Genomic DNA, 22,871 nt, shown 5'->3' on the forward strand with positions numbered 1-22,871 from the left:
GAGGAACCTAACTGACCTGAGGAGGTATTGGGTTGGAAGTTGGAACTCAAGAAGAAAGATTATACCTGAAATAGTCAGACGTAGGTTGTTGAGCACTAGGAATAATCTGAGAAATGGGAAAGTCCTTGCTTCTTGTTCTGAGTTGGTTACGTCTAAACCAAAGAATCCAGGTTGTCTCATATTGCTTGATTGCTGAAAAACCCAAGCTTAAATAATATTTTCAACTTGCTATTTTCTAGGCCAAACTTGAGTATTATGTTGTTTAGTTTGGTCATCCTCAAATTATTTTGGCTTGCTCTTATATTTGTCAGGAACTTTGTAAAACAAATGATTGACATCTTTTAGTGTTTCCAATAGAGAAATTCAAGATTTGAATCCCTTCACTCCAACAATTGAATTATAAAAAAAAAAAAAAATCTACAATTTACAATGATCCTTGGTTCAATTGATGCCTGAGAATTCTAATAGAAATGTTTAGGTTTGATCTCCTACCCCCAATTTAATGTAGCCAAAAAAAAAAAAAAAAAGAGTTGCTAAGGGTCTGTTTGGTAGAAAAGTTTGAGTAATGCTATTTGTAATTTTTTGATATATGTGTAGGTGAAAAAGTGTGTGGAAATACATATAATGTTGTTTAAAAACTGAAAAAATGTATTTGAGTATGCTTACCAAACAAGCCCTAAGGGGGTGTTTGGTAGAGTAGTTTGAGAATTGTTATTTAGAGTTTTTTGAAATACGTGTGGGTAAAAAAGTGTGTGGAAATATGTGTAATGTTGTTTAAAATGTAAAAATGTGAGTTTGAACTTACTCACCAAATAGGCCCTAATTCGTTATTTTAGTGTGCATACTAATTATTTTTTAGAATCAAGTCATTGGAAATATTAAACTTCAAGTTCTATAGAGATTAATGGTTATACTTAAACTAAATTGAGTCAAGAACTAAATTTAGATTGGCAATTTTATTGACTCAAGAACTGAATTTGAGGAAAGTAGTAATTGAAGTCGGCTCAAAGATTTGTATAGATACTATTAACAGAGCTCCAAAAGAGGAAATGCCTATCTCTGTTTCTTGGGAAGCTGTAAGTATAGTAGAAGATTCTTGTGAGATGGCTAAAGAATTAGATTCCTTGGACTTCTCTTGGATAAATCATGAAGCTAATATGGCAGCTCATTGCTTAACCAAATGGGGTCTTAACAATAGGTGGTAGGTGTTTGTTAATGAATCATCCTTGCTTGATCAGTTTGTGGATGTGATCAAAAAGGATAATTTGAATTGTATTTTGTAATGTTGTTTTTTATCTAATGAAGTTGCCCGGCCTTTGTCAAAAAAATGGTTATGCTCAAACTTTGATTGGTTTTATGGGTTCAACCAACTTTTAGTTTTTTTGCTAAGCAGCTTGAATTAAGCTTTGGTGAGTGGTTATTACGGTGAGTGTGAGCGATCGGGTTAATATCGAATATTAAATGCCACTTGCCAGACAAGCTTGATTAAAAATAGTTCAATTGATACAAGTTAACTTAGGCTGGGTTTGGATTGCACTGAAAAGGGAAGCAGATGAAAGTCTGTGTTTTTTTTGTGGGTCTCATGCATTGTTCACGATACACAGTTCACGAGACCCACAAGTATGGAATTCAGCAAAAACAACTTTAAAACTAGGTTTCATGATACTATTCACATATTTAAAAATTATTTTATTATAATATTTTTAGTTTTCAGTTATAAGTGGTATCCAAACAGACAATTAAACATGATTTAAAAAAAAAAAAAAAGAGTAAATGGCGTTAGTTTGAGTAACCCTTTAGGCTTTATAGTTTGAGTAGCCCTTTAGGCATTAGCTCCATCTAGCCTGAATATATATATATATATATATATATATATATATGTATGTATGTATATTTTTTTAATTACCTTGATAAAATACAAAGATAGGATTTGAGGTTGAATTTCAGTTAGCTCAACTAGTAAAATTTTTTGTTGTTGAATAAAATATTTGAGAATTGAATTCCCCTTCTACAAAAAACCAATTAGTTTCTTAAGTTGATAATAAAAAACAATCATTTTTAAGCAGGATCTATAAATTTTAAATTCTGTCGGGTCTAAAAAACAAATATGGTTTGATATTACATTTTAATACAAATACTATTTATGGTCCCGATAAAGCAGTACTATGTAAAAAAAAGAAAAAAAAAAAAAAGAAAGAAAAGAAATTTTTTACAAAACGTTCTCAGTTCTTGATATGGATCTTTATTCAGGCTGTGATTGACCTGTCAATGGTAGAATAATGAGGATACATGTAATGTGATTATAGACATTCAACCAAAATATATATACATCAGATTTAAAATCAGACTCACATATATAACACATGTCAGTAAGATGATTTAAAAATTTTCATTCTGGGGTAACAAAGAAAATTTTTTATAGGTCGTGAAAGATCTAATAGATGAAGTTTCTAAAAAAATTGTTCTCCAGTTATAAAAAAAATTTATGTTTTTTAAGCTTTTTTTTTTTGATAGAAACTGATGACTACTTTTAAAAATAAAATACCAAACATGCAAGATTTCAAGAACTGTGTCAAGATTAGGAATTGACATATTTGTAAATAACCTAAAGTCTCTCATTGAATCCTCATAAGTCATAACCCCTGAACCTTTTTCTCCCCCTTGTTAAGATTTTAGTGTTGCCTAATTTCATGACTTTGGTTGTAATAAAAGTTAAAGATTTTGATGTATTTTATTCTTTGTAAAAGTCTGGTCAAAATTGCCTTGAAGCTACTTAAAGAAGTGTTGATAGAAGATTCCACTTGAGCAAAAGTGAAGTAGTTCAAGCAAAATGAAACTTACTTAAATCAACTCGAGACTTAGTGTACCTCACTCGAGACTCGCTTAAGCGAGATTGAGGAAGTATGTTTTCCTGATTATGTTTTTAACTAGGTTTTGTTCTGTCTCTTTAAACCTATCTTGTACAACTATAAAATACTTGCTTTGCATTATTTTTTTTTTGCAGAGAAAGGGTGGTCACATCTTGTGCTTTTCAAAAAGAAAACATTGTTCTTTTTATCCTTTTACATATAGAAAAATATTTGTTGTGTACCATTCATCTTGTGATCCCAAAGAGAGTGAATTGCGCATGCAAGCATAATTGCATTACAAGAAGTAAAAATGTTGGCAAAAGCTATGGGTTTCACATGGGCTTAGCATGGCAGCATGCGGTGGGTTTCTCATGGGTATGTTTGGCCAAGCCTCGTGCTTTGTAGGTGCAAGCGTGTTTGGGGTTTCAAGCAAACGACTTGGGTCGCGGTTGTGCTTGTGGGTGTTCTATGGTGGATATGGTTAGTTTCCGAATCTGTTTGGATTCCAGGAAAATCCCAATTGGATTGAATTATTTTATTTTTAGGGTGAGATTGAATTTTTTTTTTTTTTTTTTTTGATGAGGTCATTCTTATAAGTCAAAAAATTGAATGAAACATGATATTAGTGCATCACATTCTTAGAGATGTGAATGTTGAAAAAATACTCCTATTGGATTTCTCAAACAAAGCACCACATAATTATTATGTGTTAAGTTTAAATGTAATTTTTGTTGAGGAATTCATATTCAAAATCCTAGTTCTATTAAGTTTAGTGTCTAGATTTAGGTTTGAAGATGCACATTGAAGACATAAGTAACAACTCAATAATCTGCTCAGAAGCTGAAGGTTTTGTTGCCTTGATTGCAGGCCAACCTATTGAGCCTCATGTAAACTAATTTCTCAGTTTGCAACTGATGATGACCATGGTAGGAATCCGTGCACTAGGATTCCATGACATATCCAAGGTCATATTAAGTAATCATAAAAATAAGGAGAATACTCATTGAAGACGGGTTCTTGCTGCAACGTCTATGTGTCAAGGGCTTGTACCAAGTAAAGTCTCATACATTGTATTGAAGATCAAGGAGTGTCTCAAGTGAAGTTGTTGTACCAAGAACTTACATCAATCAAGTTGTTGTTGTAGTGTTAGACATAGATTGAGTATTCGTGTGTGGAAGAGATCCACAAGTAAAAGAGTCCAACTGGGTTGAAGTTGCATATGGTTGTGTAATTAAGTTTCTATTATAAGTACTAAGTAGCAAAACTAAGATTTGAGATATTCTTGTACTTGCATTATAATAAACTTCCATTCTATTTAGTAGATTCTTTAGTCTAGTTGTAATCTATAAGCCATATGTAGAGTTTTTCTAGTTAGGGTTTTCGCTTCGTAACCATATCGCTTGTGTTAAAATTTATTTTTCGCTGCTCTTTATTGTTGCAATATGGTTGCCATCACCGGATGTTAAATTGGATCATTGCATAATTGAATAATAAATTAATTTGGGTAATTTATTAAAATCAACCAAGGTCTATATTTCCCAACATTATGTATAAATAACTATGCCAAAAATTTGTTTTACATAGACATGTTAAGACAACTACATTTAAAAAAAAAGAAAAGAAAATAAAAGGAGGACTTTTTGCAAAGAAAATTCCCATCCATGTATACATTCTACCACAATTGTGTGCCTTTTCTTCTAGTATGTTTGGGATGGGGTTGAATAATTGAATGAATTGAACAAGGTTTTTTTTTTTGCAAAAATTTTGTATGCATTACCCTATTTCGAAGTTTAATAAGAGTTTTTATTTTTTTTTATTTTTTTATTTTTTTATTTTAAATTTCTTATTATTATTTTTTTGAGAATCCTAATATATTTTTTTTTATGAGAATCTTAATATGAGTTAATAGAATGGTTAACAGAGAAAGCTCGTTAGATTCTATTGCTTTCTAAGCATTCCTTCCAAAAGTGGGAGAAACTCCTATTCCTTTATTGAAATGGGGAAAAACCGATTTTACCACTAGTTTGAGAAAAAACAAATAAAAGGTGAAGGGTACAATAGTAAAACTATAATATATTTACTTTCCATTTATTCTTTTTTGATCTCATAAATATTTTTTTTTGAGAAAGAACGTCAGTAACTTTTATTAAGAAAAAACTAGCCATTATCGGCTAAAAGTATAGCTTGAAGGTGTGGAGGAATATCCTCCATTCACACCAAGAAACCTCTAACATGTCTTGCATATTTGATTAGGTTGTGAGCAACAGAGTTACTAAGTCTACGAATATAAAAAAATAAAATACATTGTATATTGTATTCCTTAGATTCCAGCATCAAATAGCTTTATACTTCTCTCTCTCAAAAAAAAAAAAACTTTATACTTTAAATGATATTTTTTAATGTTTTCAATATAGACACTTAATGTTGTAATTTCTCTATGCCAACTATCAAATTATTAAAAATATAAAAAAAATAGACTATTGCAATCAGACACAAACATACAAATTTATAAAATTTATCACCTTCCAGTAATTGAATTATAAAAAAAAAAAAAAAAGACTTGCAATTAGACACAACCATAGGAATTCATGAAGGAGGCATAAGCTTTAGGACATAGATAAACAAAAACAACATCAAAGCCAACCTAAAACATAACATCTTCAAATCCCTGATTCCATGCAAATGCTAAACCCTTTGTTGTTGTTGTTGTTTTTTTATTTTATTTTTTATGAGATAGAAATCATATGTTAGTCTAATATAAGTGTATATGTGTATGAATTCTTCTTCATGATACTTACACCTCAGCTTTTACCTCCACTTCACAAGAACTTGTATGTGTGAAGTGACCATCATGTAAAGGGTGTGCGGTTGTCAAACCCTCTTCTTTTTTTTTTTTTTTTTTTTTTTTTTTGAGAAATAATTACAACATGTTGTTAATCTCGCAGTTCGAACTCTTTCCTCCCTAGACCTCCAAATACTTTGTACATGGAGAGGTGCTAATTCAACTACAAGCCTTTTGACAATGAATTTAAGGTCAAATGACATCTTCTCGTAAACTTTAAAATTAAATTGTGTTGTGTACTAGGAATGATTCCAAGAACACAAAACACATCTATGCGCCAATTATCAGAAAAAGAAAAAAAAGAAAAAAAAAACGTTTAAAGTGGCGAATTTTGTGTATGGGATACAAAAGTTGAAAATCAATGCCAAAAAAAAAAAAATAGTGTATTTGTGAGGAAATTGAAATGACAAAAAAGGGCAAAGAGGGACAGAGGAAGCTACCATGTGCTGCTTTTTCTTGACCATTGCCGTAACTTCCGATTTCTCCATTCCCAGAGCTACCATGCCTTTTACTATTATTTTTACTTAATATATATATATATATATATGTGAGCCACCCCAAAATCTCATCTCGTTTTTCTTCTTCTTCTTCGTTTCTCTCTCTTTCTCTCTCCAACAAATACACACGCACCGAAAGAAAGAGAAAAAAAAAGTTGTGTTAGTATCAATGCCTGCACAGAAGCGTTGTTTGTCAGAAAATCTGGACGATGAGGAGCAACATCAGCATCATGCCAAGCAATCACGACCGCATCCTCAATCACTAGTAGATGATGAAGTTATTGTTGATGACGATGACGATGATGAAGCAGGACAACATCTAGAACTACAACCTCAAGACCAACAAGTAAAAGAAGAAGACGATGAAGATGAAGAAGGAGGAGGAGGAGGAGAAGAAGAAGAAGATGGTGATGGTGATGGTGATGATGATGAAGCAGAAGATAAGCAAACTGTAAAACAACAGCAGCAACACGAAAAAGAAAAAGAAGAAAATGAAGAAGAAGAAGATGCAGAAGCAGAGGGTTACGTATATCTTAACTCTTTCTCTCTTTCTCTCTCTAGAAATCCCATTTGGACTGTTGCAAAATCGATTTTTGTCATCTGGGTCTTGCTTTGTTTTCACGATTAGCTCAAGCTATTGCCTTTATTTTCCCAGATTCTCAGGGAAGCCCATCTTCTAACTTACAAGAAAAACCCGAGTACTTTCTCTCTCTCTCTCTCTATCTCATTGCTTTAATTTTCAACTGTTTCTCGTTCACTGTTTTGATTCCTATTGCCATCGTGTATGTCTGTTTTTGGGTACTGCTTAAAGGTTTATTTGGATGCTTATTGCTTTAACCATTGATGGGTTTTCTTCTTGTTAATTGGCACGACTACAGTGTATTTCGCTGAACGCCAATTGCCGTTGAACTAGAATGTATTTCGATGAACGCGATTGCCGTTGTATTTGGCACTGTTCTTTTTGTTTTTGTCCTGCTCGGATAGATTGTTGCATGCTGCGATCTGTATCTTGCTTGTGTGCTTTGACCAATCTCAAATCTGGGAAAATGTAAAGGAGTTTAAGTTAATCTGTTATAGTTACAACTTTTATGTTTTTGAATCCTCGTACTATTAGATTAATGTCCATGTTCTTTTTATTCATTAAAGGGAAAAAAAAAAAAAAACATACTTGAACGTTAACAAGCATATGCTTGTAACCAACTTGTCTGAAACACTTCCATGCCATCGATTGGTTTATTGGGCTAATTTGGAGTTATTCAAAGTTCACATCATCTTGGGAAATGAGTTGTATAACATCACTACTATCTTTGGTAGGCACAACAAATAGGACTTTTTGCATTGAATTGCAATTGCAAAGTCTTTAGGATGCATGACATCAAAGTTTTTATTTTTTTACCTTATTTGCTACAGTTACAAATCTGTGTTTCTTCCTTCTCACTTTTCTTATAGTCTCATACGATGTGCTGTTTGACTTGGCACTTTCTCATGCTGATTATGGTCTCAAGTTCTTAATTGTGATGATAGATGGGTGGTTTCTTTAAGCTACACATGTTGTTATTGCATTCATCGTTCAAGCAACTTGTCTAACTTTGAAAGTGAAAACAAGCATCACCACTCTTTTATCTTCGATACTCTTTTTTCTTTGATTTTAGATCCTTTTGAGCTCCCTTGTTAAATGGACTGATGGACAGTTTCTGATGTAGAGCTTGCTTCTCAAAGTTTAAGGCTCTGATTTGTGATTGGTGGAGGGTTTAATTCTTCTTGATATTTTTGATAGGAGGATTCGTTTAAATTAAATATTTAATAACATGACTGGGTCCAAAGTTTAGTAAATTAAGCTCAATGCAAACCCAAGAAAGAGTTGATTTAAGCAATGATGGAGTTGGTGATAATGTTGAAATTAGGAATCACTTAAAAATTGGAATGGAAGCAAATATTAGGAAGTTCTTCCAAGTTTAATTTATGATTTAATTGCTAGTTTGAAATTTGGATCCATGGTAAGCTCATTAGAAATTTTTTTTGATATTCTATAACCGTAGCTGTTGACAATCTTCTACGCATTGTAGTCAATTAAGTACTAAGAATGTCAACATAGAAGTTAACCTTAAGACCAGAACTTGAGAATTTTATCTAGATATACACCATAGAAGGATGACATGAGGGAACTTTTCAACAAAGATTAAAATAACTGCTTCCTCTTTTTAGAAACTTAGGGGCTCTATTGGGAAAGAGCAGGGAGAAGATGAAGATCCTTTCAAAAGAGCAATTTAGAATGTTTGGATGAAGGACCAGGGGGCTGGTAGCAGTGGTAGCATTCAACATTCCATTATCAAGAAACCATTGATTTTCAGGCCTTTAGAAGCTTACATCCATCAGATAGGTGTATGAACATCAAATCATAAATCAACCACAAAAATTTCTTTAGAGAAAGGTTACTTTGTTCCAGTATTTAAAGGATACAGCTAAGAGAGTTACATATGGTCTTACTTCAATAATGCTTGTGTATAACTGTATACTCTAATCAACAAGTAGCTTGTATAAATTCTGCATTCAGCATGTATTGGTGAGTGACTAAGTGCAAAGTAATTTAATGTGGTTTTGGTTTCTGCTGCAGATTTGTCTTTGTGCAACTGACAGACATTCGTAAAGATGTGCAGTGTCCTATTTGTCTCGGTATGGTTTGTTTTGAACATTGTGTGATCAATTTTTTTTTTTTTTTAACAATATTTATGCTGTTGTGTGTTTTCAAATAACACTAGATACAATTTATAAAGCTGGGCACTTGTGCCTGAAAAAAGGTTTGTATATGGAAATACAAAAATTGTAAAATGAGGAGGGAATATCTAATCAAACATGGTTAAGAAATATCACTTAGCAATAAGTCATGTTATCATTTTCTTCTGTTTGTTGATCTTGTATGTCATTGTTACTTGAATCAGAACTTAGGAATTGTAGTTGAAAGGATCAATCGATCTATAACAATTATAACCGTGTCAAACTTTTCTGGTTGCAATATTGCATGTTGAGAGCAATATTGTCATGTTGAGGCTGCTAGTTGTTGCAGTGTCATGCTTACTCAGCTTGATAGGTATTCTCTCTGATGTAGAGAATAAGTTGAGAATCTGTTTTATTAGCATTAACAACGTCAATAGTGAAAGTTACAGACTTACACATGAAGCCAACAACCACATGTTCAGATCCTACTTGAGGGGCCACTTTGCAAAGGACAAATTCAGGCCACAATGTGCTTCAAGTGCCATATAGAATGGCGGGTGACCATATGCTGCCCGCCACCTGGTTCATCCAATTGGTCTGGAATGGAACCATTCATCCAGTGAACCACGCTTTTACTGGTCAGGGCAGGGATGACCTCCATTCAAAAGCACTGGCTGAAAAATCACAAGTTGAATGCAGAAGTGTTTTTATGTGTATCTCAAACTCAAACCAAAATTAACTTGAGCATGGAATGCTGTGGTTCTGTTTACATGTGAATGAGGGACAGGCCAATTAGGGCGTGACTTGGGGTAGTGAGAAAGAACGTGATGACTAATAATTTAGCAAAGACATGGCCTTGACAGAACAAAACTGATGGATGTCTGTGTAACTAACTGCACATTGTTAGAATATGACTTACTCTATGTCGGTTATGTGTAATGATGAACTAAATCTAATTTTATACACCATTTTGGTTGAAGTTCTTTTTGCACTTATTTTCCTTCTACCTCCACCCTCCAATTGACTTTTTGTTGGATCCTTACCCTTTTTGTACTCTAGTTATATGCTTAGGTTGATCATCGCAGAAGAAAACTATTTTTTTCTTTCCTCTTACTATTTTATTTTTGATAGGTCAATAACTTATGCGCCCCATAGGACTTGAATTGGCAACCTCACTCACCATCCATTTTTATAGGGGGTGGAGGTGCAATTTGACCCAAGGGCTATTGGCTTTTCCTCCTATCTCTTATGCTACCTTGTGTTGTGATTTAAATAGTAAAATTGTATTGCCAATCAGAGAGGGGTGCACCCAAGTACATGGGAAGCATACATAGGAGACATCCCAGAAAGAAAAATGGTACTATAATTAATCTTTAAGGCATTAGTCATTCAAAATATTGAGAAAGTGTTTGGTGGGTCTTCCTACATGAGCAGTATACAAGGGAGACTTCCAAAGCATACATTATCTGAAAACAGTCTTGAAAAATGGACTAATGATTAACGAACAAATGTCTCTCATTTTCTTGGAGAGGAATTAACAAACATATATTTCTCATTTTCCTGGAGTGGAACTTTTCAAGGAGACCTTTATCATAAAAAGAAAAAGAAAAAAAAAACTTCTTCTAAAAAAAATTTGCTAGTTTTAGTTTGTTAAATTACCAATTGTCCCAAAAACTTAACCTGTTGGGATATGGTAAATTTAATCTCATAACCACATACTTCTCACACTCCCCCTCACGTGTGAGCCGAAACTACATTTTAATAGGTGAGGCCTAACACGAGGGAATTTAAATGGGAGGTAGAGTGGAGGGGATGAACTCAGAATCTCATGCTTTAATATCATGTTAAATTATCGATTGTCCCAAAAGCTTAAACTGTTGAGATATGGTAAATTTAATCTTTTAACCACATACTTCCAACATAGTTAATTAATTTAAGATGCAGGAACATCAACTCCAGGTACTTAAAATATGTGAGGAATTTCTGTTCTGTCTTTGAGAAAAAGTCCTTTTACTTATACAGCTTGCAGATGCTTGAATGTCAGAGTTGTCAATCAAAAGCCAGGGAAGTAATGCCCTGTTGGAAGAAGCAGGGGGATTGGGAATGCAGGGGTTTGGAGCTGTTTGGTAGCATCTGACAATTCTTTTAAATTTTGCACTGAACTCATGAGAAAAATTGGTGAAGAATTTTGGTACTAAGGCTTGGTTGTTGTTGTTGTATGTATAAAGAGAATCAAGTCTACTAATATTCACTTTTCCCAGAGAAAATCAAATGTTATCTTGTGAGGGAAGGGCTGGAGATTGTTCATATCGCTGTTCAAATTTCCAACTGAGGGAATGTGTTCTTGGTAGTGATATATATAATATATGTATGTAATTTCCAACTGAGGAAATGTGCTCTCATTAATGATTGGTCATATCCGTATATGTCCATATTACTTTTCACAATCTTGTTTATTGTCTATATATATGTATGTATGTGTGTGTATGCATTTGTGTATGTATGCATGTATGTATGTATGTATGTACAAATGGAATTCTGAGTTTGTAATGCCATCCTCCCAACCAAGTTCAAAGAGCAAACATGATGGGATAGATTTTCTAGTTATAATTAGAAAATTGTTTGAACTTTACCATATATTTGAAAGAAGGGGAAAAAGGTGACTGAATTGAAAAAGAAAAAAAGAAAAGCAAATACATTGAGTGAGGGTTTCTGTAGGTTAAATGGGAATGCTAGTTTAATTTCACTGTTTAAGGCTATTAATATCATTTTGGAGTCCCTTTTGTTCCAAAAGTTCTGATTTTGATTAAATCATCACTAGAGCATGGGTCTAAGAGACCTGTAGCTGATTGGGCTTTTCTAAGCCATTATCTCTGCAGTTCATTATATCCTTGGATACCAAAATTTTCATTTTTTTCCCCTAATCATTCATGATTAATTATTAATCTGGTAAAGGAAGCATTAATCGTGCCTGTTGCCTGTACAGGGATTATTAAGAAAACACGGACTGTAATGGAATGCCTTCACCGCTTTTGCAGGGAATGCATTGACAAATCAATGCGAATGGGGTAAGTAACATTGGCCCAGTCCTGTCTCATCCTTATTTGATTCATGGTAGTACTAGCATCCTGATTTACATGTCATGCCTCTGCTCAGTTTCATTTAGTGAATAGTATGTACAAATACTTTAGAGAGTAAGCCAAATTTTATTACTTAAATAGATGCTTACTTTTCAGGAATAATGAGTGTCCTGCTTGCCGCACACATTGCGCCAGTCGGCGTTCTTTGAGAGATGATCCAAACTACGATGCCCTAATTGCAGCTTTATATCCAGATATTGATAAGTACGAGGAGGAGGTATAGATTGATTGGTATTGCCTTTGGTTGAATGTATCTGATAGTGTTTTTCATATCATGCGCTGACTTACTGAGTATGTGGTCTCAGGAATTGGCATTTCATGAAGAGGAGATGACACGCAATAAGCAGGTCAGAATCCTGGGTAAACATATAACTGCATTCTGCTTGCAGATGCAAGTGCATTTATTTTTAGGTTTTACTGGCTAGAGGTGAGCCCAAAGGGCTCTTCTTTAGAAAGTTTCCCTATATTATAAAAAAATATTTGTTAACTTCAGGAAAAAAAAGAAGCACTTATGGCAGACTCCTGTCTGGATATCTTAAATGGGGTGGATAACCATGCATATTATAAAGCAAATCTCATGATTTTTTTTTGCCTGGTATCACCTACAATGATAATACTCATAGAATTATGGCTTCTGACTGTGCTGAGAATTTCAGTTTTGGGACATGAGCGGTGTTCTTGTGACATGGACATTCTACTCATTAGATACCTTGCCAAGCAACTATTATCACTACTTGACATATTCTTTGTGTTCACCATCTCATTATGTGATTTTACTTGTAGGCATTCTTTAATAGACAAATTGACTCCAAAAGGCCTCCTAGTGTTCCATAGAGGGGATTAGTGCATATTTTTGTTATCAATATGTTGTTTTAATGCTTTGTTGAACAGATTCAAGCATCAATTGCCCAAATTTTACAGCGACAATCAGAAGCTCTAGTTAAGAGACGCCAACTGGGTAATACACCCAGCACATTTACAACTAGATCACAGCGCAACAATCGGAATACTCATTCAAGGCGACGGAGCTGCCGAGGCATTGAACTTCAAGGATCTGAGGACAATGAGGATGAAAATGATAATAAAGATTCATCTTCTGCTGATGAACAAGGTACAGAACTCAGGCAGAGAAGACGCAAGAGACGGGCAGGAACCAGGTCCTCCCAGCCTTCTTCATCAGCAGCCAATTCAGATGGTGGGTGCATTGAAAATGATTTAGAAGTCAGCAGAGAAAACAGAGGAATATCTCCTGGTCTTGTTTGGAACCCTGAAATGCTTGCTTGGGGCCGGGCTGGTACCCGGAGTCACACACGGCATGGCAATGCTAGTGGTTACAACAGTAAGAGTGCCCAAAGCACTCGCTTGTCCAAGCTGGTTGAATATCTCCGGAGCTTAGAGGAAAAAAACGATGAGGTATAGAAGGGTCTGTTGCACTTTTTGTTTGAGTTATGAATAGGTCCATGGGTGACAAATCCAACTCAAGGATGCTAAATAATAAGTCCAGCTAGTGATGAAATAAAATTTTATTAAGTCCTTGGCTTTTAGTGAGCACCTCAATGGCCTGATATGGTCCACCAGTGATTTGTGCCTGTAAGTTCACATCCTCCATTATTAAACCCTCTCTATTTTTTTTTTTTTTTTTGGGTGCAGTTAGATATTCATCTCATGCTTCGTTCTTTGGACTTACAAAGTATACCAAGATTGCAGCAGCCGCACCTTTGCTGTCGGCCAAGTTTGTCTGTTAAACACCTATGTGAAGTAAGATTTCTGTCTCAGTTCCTTATTCCTAGAGTAGTAAATTTTGCTTCATTTTTCTATAATGCATTACTGCATTAGTAATAGAACATCACTGCCAAGAAAGTAGTGATACATGTAAAGCAGGTAATATCTGACCCTACTGCTGATTTGCCTAGGCTTAGTGGGATACTTTTAGGACGTTAGGTCCAGGATGTATTTGACCTGAATACCAATCAATACAAATATAGATGTAACAACCAAAAAAAAAAAAAGAAAAAAAAAAGAGGAAAAAATAGTAAGGCAATGAACAGGGTAAAAAGAAGATCGGTATGACATCCTATTGGACTGGGGAGCACCACATTGACTAATGCCTTGCCTCTATTGCATCTTTGCTTGCCCAAAAGAAAGTCATGGCTTGCAGCTCACAAAGCACAACCATGCACCTCTGAGTTTTGCCTTTCTTGATTTTCAATTAGGCTGGATTATAGGAAGTTTCTAATGCATATAGTCTTTAGTTATGAGTTGATTAGTCTGGTCCACATTGAGGAACCTAGACCTTCCCAATTTCTGATAAGACATGAACATGTTTAGTTTTGTCCCTTCACCACTTCTGGAGGCATTCTTATATGACAAAGGTAGTGTAATTCTATTTGTTTCTCTTGGCATTATATTCAGTTCCCTCCCCAACTTTTCTGGTCCTCATCTGATTTTGTAATGCATTTATTATGCAGTATATTGCTCGCCAGGTACCTTTGCAAGCTGAAGAAATTGAAATTCTGGCGCTAAAAGGGCAAGAAACTTCAGGTTTTAAAGCCAATCGCCTTTTGGAAGATGCAGGTGATCCAGGTCATGCTCCCATATTGGAAGATCCGTGTCTGCACATTTTGGAAGGGCAAGAAACTTTGGGAGGGCTTAAAGCCAATTGCATTTCGAAGAAGAATCATTTGGTGAGTAAGCATTTACCTGAAATGGGGGAATATTTTCTTATGGCAGTCTGTTGAAACCAAATACTACTGTGAGCTAACTCACTTATATTTATAGACTTTTCAAAAACTGCAAAGCCTTCGTATTCTCTTATGAAGAAATTACAACTCCATTTTCTATGGTTCTGTTACAAGCATGCTTGATTCTGGATGCTCTTCACAAATTGATATAGAATTATTTTGAAACAATCACAAATTATACTTCTTTCTGTTCTTTCAGATTCTAGCATACCGGCGGAAGGTGACTTAGTCAAACCCATAAGATCTGCTATTGGCGTTCTGGAGAAAATTAAAAGTTACATTGCATTTGCTGTTGATAAGAGAGGTTGTAGAGGATGATAGTCATAGGATGAATTGAACCCAATTGAAGCATTTTTTTTTTCCCAGTTGCATTGTTGATAATGTAAATTTACACAGCGTGAATGCAAAACACAACAGCTTGGTGCACCTTATTTATTATATAGTGTTTCTTTTCCGTATGTCAGAGGTTATTCGTGTTTATGAAAGTCATCATGTACTGTGTGTTGTTAAGCAAGGAGCTCTGTCTAGGGCCACCAAAATTAAATTCCAGTACGAGCACACAACAGCTGCATCTTATTTATTACATAGCGTTTCTTTTCCGTATGTCAGACGTTATTTGTGTTTATGAAAGTCATCATGTACTGTGGTTGTTGAGCAAGGAGCTCTGTCTGGGGCCACCAAAATTAAATTCCAGTACGAGCACACTGATATGACCTTTTGGGACTTTTTCTTTATTATAACTTTTAATCCTCTTTTTTGGCTTGCAAGATAAGATGGACTCTTGTAACTTAACCAAAATACAGCTGGAAGCAAATCTCTTTTTGAAGGCAAAAATTTTCAGAAAATATTCCCATGGAGACCAAGCCGTGTGGTGTTTGTTTTTAAGCTTGCGTTAGTGGTTGTTTTTGTTGTTTTCTGATAACAGCATTTAGTTGTAACAAGAGGCTTTCGTAAATAATACCATTGGCAAAGTTTGGAAGCAGCGAAAGCTAAAGGAATTTTCGTGTTATTTTCACTCAACTTTTTTTTTTTGGCTGCTTAATTAGACAATTTACTTCCCCATTGCAGAAAGAATTTGCATTTGAATTTTGAACGGTTTAAAGATTATAAAATCAACAACACAATCATCGTTCAAAATAATGTGGAAAAGAAGATGAAGCCCAAAGGTCTAAACAAAGGTGGTAGTATGTGGAAAAGAAGATTTCAGTTTCTTCCACTAAAAGGGGTGTGCGGCACCGTGCGGTGCCAGTTAACACAATCCATTTATTAATTGTTCCAATTTAATAGAATTTGCATCCTTGAATCTTTAGTCCTTGAATCGTTAGTACATATCTAATATCTTCTTTCTAAGGTACAACTTTACATGATTTAGTCTGAAACAATAGTACAATATAGTAACAACAGAATGATATTCCCAATGCTGCAACTATATTATGTGGTTGTACAAACCCTTAAACAGAATGAAATTCCAATGCTGCAAACTATGTGGGAGTACACATTGACTTGTACGGACCCTTTTTTACCGGGGTTCAAGAGTGCTTGAACACTTGTCCACTGAACAATGCAAGCACTCATCTCATATGATAAGCACTGCCCAGTTTTCGCCTTTCTTTTCTCTGGAGCACACGCAGATTTGGTGACTTTGCTGTCGTTGTTTCCTTGGAAGACCTGTTATATCATGCCAACATTAATTAATCAATCCATCAAGAAGGCTGTAAGCGGAATAAGTAGCAGTTTTTTTTTTTTTTTTTGTTGATAATCAGTAGGAGTTGGTTATTCATACCTTTGAGGGCAGAAAGGATGATTAAAATTAGGCACTGGTCTTGCATGGGGAACCAATGTTCTTCTCAGTTGTTTCAGGGCCTTCTCTTCCTCCACCTGTAAAACAGTGCCAGGAAATTTTGAGCTTTCTCATATTGACAATAAAATAATGCAAAAACAATTAATTACATCCATACCATCCGAGATGCCTCGCTCTCTTCTCTATATCTCTTATACATCATTTCTTTCTCTTTAATCTGCAAATAGACTTTAATGAGCACTAAAACACACACACACACACACACACACACACACACAAAGCCATGTAAACAAGCAAGCTGGTAAAATTCTTTACCTTTTGATCAAACTCAGATCTATCCACAGCCCTATGATCCACGTGATGATTAAATTCCTGAACTTCAGTGAGGGGTTTGCGCACTTTCTCTGGAACTGGGATAGGGTCCCTGCATGAAAAAAAAAAAAAACCATGAAAAATAAAATTCTTCCTCTACATATGCATGCATGCAAGGTTATTGTTAAGAATTGCTGCTTACTCTTTCAATACTGGCTGCGCCTTGAAAATTCTCATCTGGGCTTCTTGCTCTTCCATCCTCCTCCTTTCTTCCATTTCCCTTTGCATTTCCTCCTCATGCCTCACCAGGCTTTCCAATTGGAAGGGTTCTGGTTTTGTACATTGCTTGGGCTCTGGTTTTGGTGGAACCTGCATAATATATGAGTAAATCGTTAACATAGTACCATCTTCATCATTACTAATGTAATTGAAATTGAAATGAGATTGAATTAAGTTTCTGTACCACAGGATAGTCAGTGGTATAAGGGTATGGATTAGCCTTGGGAACCCTAGCTCTTTCCTCTTCAAATTGCTTCTGCATGAGTTCTGTAAAAAATCTCCTCTCTTTCTCAGCTCCTCTTTCCTGATGCCAGAAAGCCACAACAAGTTAGTCGTAACCATAACTCAATTGTCCCCCATTGACCAAAAGAATTAATAGGCACACACCTCTGTGCGGAGATGGAACGGATTTGGATTAGTGTTTCTTGGAATCGTATTGTCATGGCGAGGTTCTGAATTCAAAGAAAGCTGCAAAAGAAATAAGTTGATGAGAAACTGCAATTGATGTATTCATATTTGTTTGTAATCTGAATAGAATACAAAACCTTTCATAAAATGACTACCTTGTCAAACAAATCAAAAACAGCTGCAGGCGGTGGAATCCTCTCATTTGTTGCAAAATGAAATTCTTGAGGTATGGTCACTTGTTTCTTTGCATTGCAGAACATCCCCAACTCCCCTTTACTTTCAAAGATCTATAAAAGAATATGAAATATATTTTTAGCGATACTAGGTTGTTGTAAAATTAACCAACATAAATTGTCCATAATATAGGTGCAGAGTCATACCTTCTTATTCAAAGGCTTTGCCTTAAATTTTGGTTGTTTTTCAAGCTCTTCCTGCTCAAGTTCAAAAGAGCTTTTCACCCTGTGGGGACGGGCCCTCAATGATGTATGAAGTAAGGGGGTTTTTGGTGTAGTCAGATGAGGCTTCCATGGATTATTATTCTGTTATAAACATAGTAAGTAAACAAAACCAAGAAGTATAGTATAAAAACACAATAAATTTCACAGGGATGGGCATTAGTCTCCAAACCAAACCTGATTGGACATTTCTGTCGAAGCTACAGAAGCTGATTCTGCATTGTGATTTGCCCTAGCCATTGTCTCCAAATGAAATTCCTGCGGCAAATAAAAAATATTAGTCTGATATCTAATAGCAATTTTCTTTCTTAAAAATCCATTTCTCTCAGTCCATTCCTCTGGTTTACCTGAAATTCCGGTGGCTGTGGTGCACTTCTTGGTATTGCAGGTAATGTTGGAGCCTCAAGGATCTGTAACAAAGAGGAGAATGGGAAAAAAAGAGAGAAACATTTGTGTCACAAGTTGACCACATCTCTGACGAAGAGAACCACAAGGACAGTAAACAATAGAAAATTTACCTTCTTGTTCAGCGGTCGAGCTTTAAATTTTGGAATTTTAGCCATCATTTCTTCCTCAAGCTCAGCAGTACTTTTTATTCTGACTGAGCGAACCCGTTGAGCCGTTTCAAATTCAGGTTCCTTTGGTCTAGTCAGTGTGAGTTTAGGTTTCATCTGGATAATGAAAGCACCCTAAATTTAATATAGAAGGGAATTTGATATGTATAAAAAAGGACATGCACACAATTAAGGGTGAATTTAAAGTTGGAGTCATTTACATGTGGAAGAGAACCATTTGCATGTGGCAGTGACAAGTCTCTAGTACTTGATTGGAACTTCTTCATCATTTCTGCCATTGAAACAAATTGTTTTGGTGGTTCCCGTACATAAACCTTTTAAATTAACAAGAAGGAGTCACAATGAGTTAAATCTTGAAGAATGGAAAACAATAATAACTGTAACATATTTTAATAAATTCATAGGATCCGGAGAAACCAGCAAACCTTTCTGTCTTCTTTATTAGCTTTATTAGCTTTTTCAGCAGTTGAAGAGAACAAGTTGGAAGTGCTACTACTGGTAATGCCCAGTTTTGATTTGTGGGGAAAATTTTGAGGTTTAAGACTAATTATCTGAAATTTTAAGTGGAAAAAAAAATTTCAGATGTTTTAAAATAAAAACAGTAATAGTTAAAGAAGAGAAAAGAAAATTCGTAAAAATTTACCTGTCTAGTTCTTCCTCCTTCCAATTTCTGCCGCTTGATGGCCTGGTTCTCTTGAGCTAAATTGGGAGTTCCAGCAGAGCTTTTCTTCAAATTCGTGTCCCTAGAAATTTTGAGAAGCCCAATCAGTACATTAGCATAAAAACAGATTTCAACACAAATCAGACTATGGAAATCAACCAACCTTTTCACACTTGATGGCTTGATACTTTTGGTTTTTGATGACTGCAACTGATTTTTAGGCTTCAGTGTTGATGGGTTCTTAACCAAACTAGCTATCTTTTTAGCTGTCTCGTGCTTCTTGGAATCAGTCATTCGGTCTCCCTTCTGAGAAGTCATTGTCGGCTTAGGTGTGCAGGCTTCATTTCCTAATTGAATACTGGATTTGTCCAACTTATCATCGCTTGCTTCTACTTTCACACTGGAAGAAACACTGAAATCAGCAAATAAATGCAATTAAGGGAGAGAATAAGCATCACAGTATTAACATGTTGGACTTTATATGGATCACTAATTAATGCTAGGAGAAACAAACCATCCGTTTTCTTGAGTGCATGCACTCACTCCCTTATCATCTTCACTTGTCCCCTTATCAGCAGAAACCTGGAGGATGCTTGAATTAGCAAGAAGACCATTGTTTCCTTCTTTGGCCTCATTGGGTGTCACTTCCTGTTCCTTAATTTCAGCAGGCTTAGATTCTGAGTTATCAGTAGTAGCTTTGGAATCTGATGACTCTGAGGTCTGCACGAAAAAATTAATTGACCAATGATATCAGAAAACTAGTAAGCCAAATTTTGAAACCCTTGATATCAGAAAATTAGTTGGCCATTTTTGACCAAAAGGAATTAGAAATACATAAATGATCACACCACCTTCTGCATTTGGTCTGCTTCATTGAAGTCACATAAGCTCTCAACTTTAAAAGATCTACTGCCAGTCTTGATTCTAGGCATGCAAGCTGCATAGATTAAGACCCAGAAAGATCAAACATTTTGAACAAGTAATAAAAAAAAAGCAACAAGCATAAGATCTGAAACTCAAGCACAAATGCAATAAATTGGAGTAAGCAAAATCCATATTCCAAAATCCTATCCACCTCAAAAGGAAACACTAATCAACGCGCAACAGAACAACCCCTACAGGCCTATTTGATAGCACAAAAAGTGCTGGAAAAGTAAGAACTAAGAAGGGAATGAATACTTTGAAATCTTGCATTATTTGTCATTTGTAATCCTATAAAAAATCTGGTCCTAATTCAAACCATCTTTACCTACATAAGAAGAGTTAGTCAACCTTAGTTGACACCAGCAGAATCTTTTATTTCTTAGAGAGAAGTCAGAATCTCAATTTTCTTACATTTTCTCAACTACCAAACATACAGTATATTCATCACAAACAAAAACCAAAAGAACTCCCAATTCATCTCTCTCTGATGGAAACCATTCTATTCCAAAACACAAACATACAATATGGCAAACAAAAGGGCTATAGAAAATACACTATATGGCAAACAAGGTTTCCTTGAACCCTAAACCTCCCTTTGATTTCTTAGAATATGTGGAATGCAAATGATAAAACAGAAATTTCGGATTTCATTGCTTGATTTAATTAAGGCTTTTCCTATTCTTTTCCCTTTTTAAAGGAGAAAATTATTTAGATTAAAAGAGAAAAAAAAAATTACTCATTTTCGTTTCTTTTGCTCAATTTTCCCAACTGCCAAACAGAGTCTAACAATTTCCACAGAGAAAATCCATTTCCATGAGTTTCAACTTCCAAAAAAGCCCTAAAATTGGATAAAATTACATTCAAATCCAAAACCCTAAAAAAATTTCCAAAGAGTGCCTCACACGAAAACCCTAAAATTTCAAGAAAGATTCGCATACAGAAATGAAAATACAAACCCTAAGATTCAAGAACCAATCAAAAACGCAGAAAATATCAATTTACTCAGTCCACAAAAAGAGACCCCCAACTTCGAACCAAACCAAACAGAAACCACAGCGGAGAACTCAGAGAGAGAGAGAGAGAGAGAGAGAGAGAGAGTACATTTCGATTATCCTCAAATCAAAGACAAGAAACCCTAAAAATCCAAGATAGTTTACACTTCACTTATAAACACTAAAATTAGGACCAATCCAATAACACTCAGAGACAAAATCTAGAATTTTCTCCACTTAAATTGCCTAAAGAAAAATCAAGAAAGTGAGTACATTGCAAAGAAAAGCAAAAAACCGAGACAAAAATCCTGAGTTTTCTTCTTCTTGTAGAAAATAAAGAGAAGAAGAAGAAGAAGTGAGGATGATATACGTACGTGATGGGGCGTAGCTGAGAGCGGAGTCGAACCACAGTTCGGCTTTTAGTAGTTGTTCCTCCGTCTCTCCCTTTATAAAGTCGTAAAACCGAGGCGCCGAGAACTCGTACGCCTCGTCTATCATCGTCGTAGTCATTGTTGTTGTTGTTGTTTTTGTATCTGAATCCTCTGCCATGTTACACCGATTCGAGAGAATTGAAGGGATTTGTGAGAGAGGCTCTCTGTGAGAGAAGATCTCTTTGGTGGTTTATTGTGAGAGAGAGTAGGAGTGAGAGAGAGATATGTGTTTGGTGTGAAGGGGGGTGGATTGGAGGAGAGAAGTATAACGTTGGGGATTTGCAACGGTCGAATTTTTTGAATTTAGGGGGAGTGTGTCTCTCTATTACTCTATTCTCTAAAATCCAACGGCCACGTTTGCAAGCAAGCAACTCTTCGGATCTCTGTGTGTGTGTCTCTCTTTTTTCCTAACGGTCATATTTCACGGTCCTATTGTCCTTAAACGCTGTCGTTCTACTTTTCCAATTAAAAAAACAAAAGGGTTTTTGACTTCTGGTTTGTGTGCGTTATTTAAAAGATAAACGGGGCTCCTTGGAAAGATTTTGAGTTAGCCCTAAATCCTAATGAGTAACTACAATACATTAGATTCTTTAATTAAATTTAAACACTAAGGTAGATTGAATTTAATTATCCTTAAAAAGACAAATTATTTGTGTTTTATTGGACAGTGTAATCAAAATTTTAAAATTAATTGAGAAATTTAATGTATTATACACCTTAGGTTTTTGTTGTTGTTGTTGTGAGGAAGTATACACCTTAGATATTGTATCTAAAGTTTTATCCAAACAAGCCCCACCTTCTATAAAAAGCTCGGCAATTTTGGTATTCATATAGCAAATCATTTTGTACTATAGTATGATTTTTTTTTTTTTTTTAAAATTTTAAAAATAGATCATACTTAATTTTAACTGTCTATCTATTGCTACTATTATAAAATAATATATATTAAATAAGATAACATCTTCTTATATTAACGGTTTAGATTAGATAGGTATGTTAGTAAAAAGAAAATGGTGTACAAAAAAGTATATACTATAGAATTTCTACCTTTCTAACAATATTATGTCTAAGAATTTATTTATTTATATTTGATGAGAAGTTCTTGAATCTTCGTTACTCAATCAGCCCGAAAAAAGTACATCTATCATAGTGTTATTCTATTATGAAAATATTTGAGCAAAAGCAAAAATTCTTTACTACATTGCAATTACACTTTAAGGATACTTGTAATGGTTAAAGTAATAAGAGG

General features: G+C 34.9%; 2 protein-coding genes across 6 annotated transcripts; one reads left to right on the plus strand and one right to left on the minus strand.

Annotated features, from left to right (window-relative positions):
• Positions 1 to 6,104: 6,104 nt before the first annotated feature.
• Positions 6,105 to 15,242, plus strand: LOC126695576 (putative E3 ubiquitin-protein ligase RING1a). Of its 2 annotated transcripts, none has more exons than XM_050392390.1 (10): positions 6,105 to 6,709; positions 6,844 to 6,886; positions 8,803 to 8,861; positions 11,890 to 11,971; positions 12,140 to 12,260; positions 12,349 to 12,390; positions 12,965 to 13,456; positions 13,694 to 13,801; positions 14,512 to 14,727; positions 14,984 to 15,242. In XM_050392390.1, the coding sequence occupies exons 1-10, from the start codon at positions 6,358 to 6,360 to the stop codon at positions 15,011 to 15,013; spliced, it is 1,545 nt and encodes a 514-aa protein (XP_050248347.1). In that variant the 5' UTR covers positions 6,105 to 6,357; the 3' UTR covers positions 15,014 to 15,242. The 2 variants fall into 2 exon arrangements, with proteins under 2 accessions (XP_050248347.1, XP_050248346.1); XM_050392389.1 differs by having other exon boundaries at positions 6,111 to 6,709; positions 12,935 to 13,456.
• Positions 15,243 to 16,027: 785 nt separating this feature from the next.
• On the minus strand, positions 16,028 to 21,878 carry LOC126695575 (protein TPX2-like). Of its 4 annotated transcripts, none has more exons than XM_050392386.1 (19): positions 21,566 to 21,878; positions 20,127 to 20,212; positions 19,790 to 19,995; positions 19,439 to 19,675; positions 19,258 to 19,357; positions 19,040 to 19,165; positions 18,815 to 18,928; positions 18,558 to 18,728; positions 18,387 to 18,449; positions 18,217 to 18,297; positions 17,965 to 18,123; positions 17,740 to 17,871; positions 17,564 to 17,644; positions 17,361 to 17,480; positions 17,100 to 17,266; positions 16,901 to 17,009; positions 16,743 to 16,802; positions 16,568 to 16,662; positions 16,028 to 16,452 (listed from the first exon to the last, which is right to left on the minus strand). In XM_050392386.1, exons 1-19 carry the CDS (start codon positions 21,738 to 21,740, stop codon positions 16,356 to 16,358), a joined length of 2,379 nt encoding a protein of 792 aa, XP_050248343.1. In that variant the 5' UTR covers positions 21,741 to 21,878; the 3' UTR covers positions 16,028 to 16,355. The 4 variants fall into 4 exon arrangements, with proteins under 4 accessions (XP_050248343.1, XP_050248340.1, XP_050248344.1 ...); XM_050392383.1 differs by having other exon boundaries at positions 19,439 to 19,687; positions 21,566 to 21,877; XM_050392387.1 differs by having other exon boundaries at positions 18,558 to 18,710; positions 19,439 to 19,687; positions 21,566 to 21,876.
• Between the last annotated feature and the right edge of the window lie 993 nt (positions 21,879 to 22,871).

This window comes from Quercus robur, chromosome 8, assembly GCF_932294415.1.
Source record: "Quercus robur chromosome 8, dhQueRobu3.1, whole genome shotgun sequence".
In the NCBI taxonomy this organism is placed as follows: Eukaryota; Viridiplantae; Streptophyta; class Magnoliopsida; order Fagales; family Fagaceae; genus Quercus; species Quercus robur.

Bases quoted from the DNA above. Each gene is read 5' to 3' on its own strand.
- LOC126695576 (XM_050392389.1), top strand. From the start codon at position 6,358: ATGCCTGCACAGAAGCGTTGTTTGTCAGAAAATCTGGACGATGAGGAG. The intron at 8,862-11,889 runs GTATGGTTTGTT...TTGCCTGTACAG, and splicing joins GCAGTGTCCTATTTGTCTCG to GGATTATTAAGAAAACACGG. The intron at 13,802-14,511 runs GTAAGATTTCTG...TTTATTATGCAG, and splicing joins CTGTTAAACACCTATGTGAA to TATATTGCTCGCCAGGTACC.
- LOC126695575 (XM_050392383.1), bottom strand. From the start codon at position 21,740: ATGGCAGAGGATTCAGATACAAAAACAACAACAACAACAATGACTACG. The intron at 18,729-18,814 runs GTAAATGACTCC...TATTAAATTTAG, and splicing joins CAAATGGTTCTCTTCCACAT to GGTGCTTTCATTATCCAGAT. The intron at 17,010-17,099 runs GTAAGCAGCAAT...TTTTTCATGCAG, and splicing joins GCGCAGCCAGTATTGAAAGA to GGACCCTATCCCAGTTCCAG.